The following is a 6,156-nucleotide window of genomic DNA, read 5'->3' on the forward strand; positions in this document are numbered from 1 at the left end:
ATCAACCAGAAGAAAACACCCAGTTGTTCATCCTTTAATGGATAAAAGAATAAAGATATTAATAAACTGATGTATCAGCCAGAAGAAAACACCTAGTCGTTCATCCTTTAATGGATAAAAATAAAGATATTAATAAACTGACGTATCAACCAGAAGAAAACACCCAGTTGTTCATCCTTTAATGAATAAAAATAAAGATATTAATAAACTGATATATCAACCAGAAGAAAACATCCAGTCGTTCATCCTTTAATGGATAAAAAATAAAGATATTAATAAACTGATGTATCAACCAGAAGAAAACACCCAGTCGTTCATCCTTTAATGGATAAAAAATAAAGATATTAATAAACTGATGTATCAACCAGAAGAAAACACCCAGTTGTTCATCCTTTAATGGATAAAAATAAAGATATTAATAAACTGATGTATCAACGAGAAGAAAACATCCAGTCGTTCATCTTTTAATGGATAAAAAATAAAGATATTAATAAACTGATGTATCAGCCAGAAGAAAACACCCAGTCGTTCATCCTTTAATGGATAAAAAATAAAGATATTAATAAACTGATGTATCAGCCAGAAGAAAACACCCAGTCGTTCATCCTTTAGTAGAATAAAAATAAAAATATCAATAAACTGATGTATCACCTAGAAAGAAATATGCTGTAACTAAGTGGTTAAATGGTCAACAAAAAGGATCTAATGATCAGGGTTTGAGAGATAGATGAATTAAATCATGTATCCAAGAAGAATCACCGTCACATAGTAACAGATGTTTAAGAAACAAAGGTAACCTTGAGTATCAGTTGAATAGTTAGTAAAAATATCAAGAAGACTGACATAACTATCAGGGTTATAGAAAAAGAAAACATTTGAGGTTAAAATTAGTAGATCGTGTATCCAGTGTTTGATTTTTGATATTAGGAATACGTGTAGGTTCGAACAATAAATTAAAGACAGAAATACTAAACCTTCCAACTCTATAACCATGATGATGATAATGTTTCATTTTAACTTTCAGTCACACTAATTACTTACTGCTACAAAGTAGATCATTCCATAAATCATAGCTGTGTGTTTCTTCCCAAACACTTCAGCAATAGCGGCAGGAATGCACACAAACTCAACAGGAAACGCAGCAAATATTCCACAAATCCAGATTACAAACATCACTTTTCCACCGTAAGATGTCGCTACCAGCGTAAATAGCAGCACTGTCTTCAACCCCGTCAAAATCAGGCTTGTTAACTACATGTTAAATGTATATGAAACAGTTTTAGAAAAAGCTTTAGAAAGCTCAACGATAATAAATAGATAATTGATAAAGTATAACTAATTTATAAAAACCACGAGACTGTAGTTGAAAACTGCGTACTGTATTACAAATTAATAAATAAATCTCTTTAGAAAAGCTGAAATCTATTCACCGTGTTTAAAAATTATAGTTTTATTTCTAGTTGTGAAGCTGCAAAAATTTTCACTTAACTTTTTATTTAATTCAAAGACGAAAAAAAAAATAAGTTGTCAACGTTTGTTACAGATATAGGTGCTCCAGTTTAAACGATACTCCAAGCTTATGATGAATAGGAAAAACACTGAACCTACCAACAGACATTTCTGGGACAAACTGTTTCATTTATAAGTTTTAATGTGTAAGTTTCACAAGAGCGCTAGAATGTTCTAGTAATATAAATTCTGGTTAACTTCTTAGTTTCCCGTATCGTGTGTTTGTCCTTTATTTCGCTATCAAACTAATCCATTAATAAACACTTGATATGACGTCAGTACTAATGATTGATGGATGACAGGTGGAAGAAAGTTAGTAAACAGTACCAACCGCCAACTCTTGTGATACTCTAATCTGACGGAATAGTGAGATTTGAACAACTTATAACTCACCCGCAGCCCCACAGTTACTTTCACTACCTCTGTAGATATATAAACAAAAAATAACCTAGAATGCATCACGTGATCATTATATTTATATATATATGTAAATAAATGTTAAAATATATCGTATAAAGAGTGCATTTAATCAAACCCAGTCCTGAATAATTAGTGCTTGATATTTGAAACTGACTTTAAAAATCAAGTATCAAATCTAACCCTTTCTTCTTTTATAATCTTTTTTTGGTAATTAGAAAGGGTTTGTTTATATATGTTTTGTTGCATATAAACACTATAATGTTTGTATGATGTTACGTATTTAACCACAAATGGATTTTTGCTTTTATTATTAACGACAGTGGAGAGTGAAACCATTCAGAATTTCTTGGTGATTTTTATATTACTGAACTCCATAAATCTAGTGACATTTAATAAAATACATATAATCCGTCCTTTAGTTCTAAAAATGAATAAGTTTATTTTCTAAGCTATAGTTTATGCCAGAGTTCAGCAAAAGTTTACGGTTAATTATATAAAAACTGTCTTAAAAACTTTACAATATGATATTAGAAAGTGAGTCCTACTTGGAAAGATTTACCACATCAGAAATAAGTGACTCAGTCTGTATTCCTAAACACAGTACTTTCACTATTTGTTATAGAAAAATAGGTAAAAACAATCTAAGGTCTAATAAAATACAAGAAGTTTGCTCCAATAAACACAATTTCAACTGACACATGTGGTAAAACTTACTTATTGGTGTTCTTATAGCTTTAATCTTGATGGTCAATAAAGCAGGGAAGAAAATGGAGGTGCTTGAGTGGGAAGTGGAGCACACTGTAAGGGTGTTTTTAATACCATGTATGTCAACAACATTATAGCCAGTGACTTCCAATTAACCTTTCTATTATTCATTGCCCAAAACGACCTTTGAATTGGCTGTGCAAGAAGATGTGTTGAATGCAAATTAAATTATTAATTAAATAATTCATTATGGTTTTGAAAGAATTATTTACAGATCACAGAAATTTTTCTTTTGAAAGATTGTGCAGTTAGTAAGAGTGGAATGCTCGTGAAAAACGTTCTTGACTCGTTTCTCAGTCCTCCATGCCTTTTTGTAATCAAATTTTTATCAAATCATGTTGATGTTTTAGGTGTTGTAAAAACATCTCTGGACATTACAATTAGTTATTTCCTCTACACAATCTTTAACATATTACAGTTAAACAACCAAGCTCCCAAAGAAGGCCGCCTTTTAAAGTTTCAAACGCATCACCTGAGGGTGTTAAGATCTCTTTCAACAATATCTCCTTTTTAGGAACTCAACGAAGTGTCTTGGCTTAGATCGATGAGTTCACTCTTTTGTGATCATGACTTTTCGACAAATACATAACCCAAGATTTGAATGTTTTACCATATTTGGAGAGCCAGCTACATCATATCAGTCGGTTTCGTTGAACAAGAGTAACAACTTATTAAGAAACCTTTCTGATAACGAATGTTAATTCGGAACATAAGGTACAAGCATTGTATGAGATGGTGAATGTGTCTACCATTTAGCTATTATGAGTTTCTTTAATTTTGATTATCCATTTAAAAATAAGAATGATTTGGAGCCTACTGATCGTTATCCATCCTGAATATCCACAATGGAACGTGCTACACTATCAAATTTGAACAGCACAGCAATGATATTGTTTTAAACCTATTACCGAATAAAAGTACTAAACATAATGTCCACAATACGCATTATAGATACCTAACTTCAACACTGGCAGTTTATTGACTTGAGCCACGTGACCCTGAAGTCACCAGTTCTGGACAAAGTAACGTGTTGCAGTGCCCCAAGCACCAATCAACCATCAGAATCCTCTCCTTTTTTACAAGAGTCACCTTGCAGGACAAACACATAGGTGGATGTCTGGATGCAAGATAATGTAAAATATATAGGTGCAACATTCTTTGAGAGAGTCCTGGTACCGTGTTTAAACCTTCTTTGAGAGAGCCCTGTTACCGTGTTTAAACCTTCTTTGAGAGAGTCCTGGTACCGTGTTTAAACATTCTTTGGGAGAGCCCTGTTACCGTGATTAAACCTACTTTGGGAGAGCCCTGTTACCGTGTTTAAACATTCTTTGAGAGAGTCCTGGTACCGTGTTTAAACATTCTTTGGGAGAGCCCTGTTACCGTGATTAAACCTACTTTGGGAGAGCCCTGTTACCGTGTTTAAACATTCTTTGAGAGAGCCCTGTTACCATGTTTAATCCTTCTTTGGGAGAGCCCTGTTACCGTGTTTAAACCTTCTTTGGGAGAGCCCTGTTACAGTGTTTAAATCTTTTTTTGGGAGAGCCCTGTTACTGTGTTTAAACCTTCTTTGAGAGAGCCCTGTTACCGTGTTTAAACATTCTTTGAGAGAGTCCTGTTACCGTGTTTAAACATTCTTTGGGAGAGCCCTGTTACCGTGTTTAAACCTTCTTTGAGAGAGTCCTGGTACCGTGTTTAAACATTCTTTAAGAGAGTCCTGGTACCGTGTTTAAACATTCTTTGAGAGAGTCCTGTTACCGTGTTTTAAACATTCTTTGAGAGAGCCCTGTTACCGTGTTTAAACCTTCTTTGGGAGAGCCCTGTTACCGTGTTTAAACCTACTTTGAGAAAGCCCTGTTATGTGTTTATCGAGGAGTAATGTTTAAGAGTTGCTGTATGAGTGTTGATGAAAAGGTTGAAATGCAAACTTACTAAACTATTGCGAAATCAATAATAACAGAATATAAACATAATAAAGTTAATGAAAAATGCTATGGATTATTAGGATTTGTTTGTTTTGTCCAGTTGAATTGAAAAGGTTTATGAATTTTAAAGACGTTCAAATTAGTATTTTCTAAATGTTTTTAGTAATATATTTTTAACGTGTACATTTTAAATAAAGAATTAATATATAGCATTTACTCGATGAATTTATAGCCTGGTGGTCAGGGCGCTCGGCTCGTAATCTGCAGATCGCGGGTTCGGATCCCCTTTCAGACGTAGGGGCGTTATAATGTGACAATCAATCCCACTATTTTTGGGGAAAGAGTAGCCCAAGAGAGGGCGGTGGGTGGTGTTGACTAACTGCCTTCCCTCTAGTCCATCAATGTTAATTCATGGACGGCTAGAACTCTCGTGTAACTTTGGGCGAAATTCAAACCAAATCAAACTCTGAGATCGAAACGTAGTGAAACTTAAGAATCCAGGTAAACGAGAAACTTTTCAGGTAAAATTTTAGATAAATAAAAATCACTTCAATGACTGAGACCAAAATTTAGTCCAGCTTAAACTTTTAGATAAGCACAGTCTATATAAATGTCTTTTCTAACACCACATTGAAACATTAGTGTACAACTTTAAGAGTATAAATATTGGTTCTGGCAAGAAAAGAGATTCTAGAGGAATGTATTCTCAATCTTATTGCACCATTACGAGTGTAAAATGTCTCCAAAATCATACGTATTCATTAATTAACTCTTTAGTACAAAACCCTCTGTTTTCTTTAGGATAACTTGCTGTCAATTGAAAATAACGTGGAAAGCATCCCTGAAATTAAAATGTTACCTTAAAAAAAACTGGATTTTCTGTTACGTTGTATAAGGTTTCTTTCAGAACAATATCCTGTTTTTTCATAATTTGCTTTCAATTGAAAGTATTATCTTTAAAATAAATATTTCTGTTAATTTTTAACGATACATAAAAATATATTTCATCCATTAGGTTCTTTACCTTGAAAGATATTTTGTCCAGCACTAGGCCCATAACCACCCTAAGGACAGCGTGGACAACTCCAGATGCAGATCCCGTTCCAGCTAGAAAGGTGTCATCATTTATAAATGTTTGTCCATACGTCTAAAAATAAAATAATACAATTTATTAGATTAATAATATTTGCTAAACCTATCATAGTCCCCAGCCTATATCATACATTCTTCAGAATGTTTCTATGCGCTGATTAATAAATATCTATCTTTGTTGTAGCACCAGTTAATAAGTACCTACCTTTTTGTAGCACTAGTTAATAAGTACCTATCTTTTTGTAGCACCAGTTAATAAGTACCTATCTTTGTTGTAGCACTAGTTAATAAGTACCTATCTTTGTTGTAGCACTAGTTAATAAGTACCTATCTTTGTTGTAGCACCAGTTAATAAGTACCTATCTTTGTCTTAGCACTAGTTAATAAGTACCTATCTTTGTTGTAGCACTAGTTAATAAGTACCTATCTTTGTCTTAGCACTAGTTAA

The 6,156-nt window shown here is 33.2% G+C and overlaps 1 protein-coding gene across 1 annotated transcript in view; it reads right to left on the reverse strand.

Moving 5' to 3' along the window:
* Nucleotides 1-6,156, reverse strand: part of LOC106473109 — a 21,134-nt gene that overhangs the window by 3,707 nt on the left and 11,271 nt on the right. Inside the window, exons 6-7 of the mRNA XM_022401608.1 lie at nt 5,641-5,763; nt 1,042-1,251 (exon numbers count right to left, since the gene is read on the reverse strand). Coding sequence (XP_022257316.1) covers nt 1,042-1,251; nt 5,641-5,763 — 333 coding nt within the window. The remainder of the gene's footprint in view (nt 1-1,041; nt 1,252-5,640; nt 5,764-6,156) is intronic.

The sequence above is a fragment of the Limulus polyphemus genome, unplaced genomic scaffold, assembly GCF_000517525.1.
Source record: "Limulus polyphemus unplaced genomic scaffold, Limulus_polyphemus-2.1.2 Scaffold5890, whole genome shotgun sequence".
Lineage (NCBI taxonomy): Eukaryota > Metazoa > Arthropoda > Merostomata > Xiphosura > Limulidae > Limulus > Limulus polyphemus.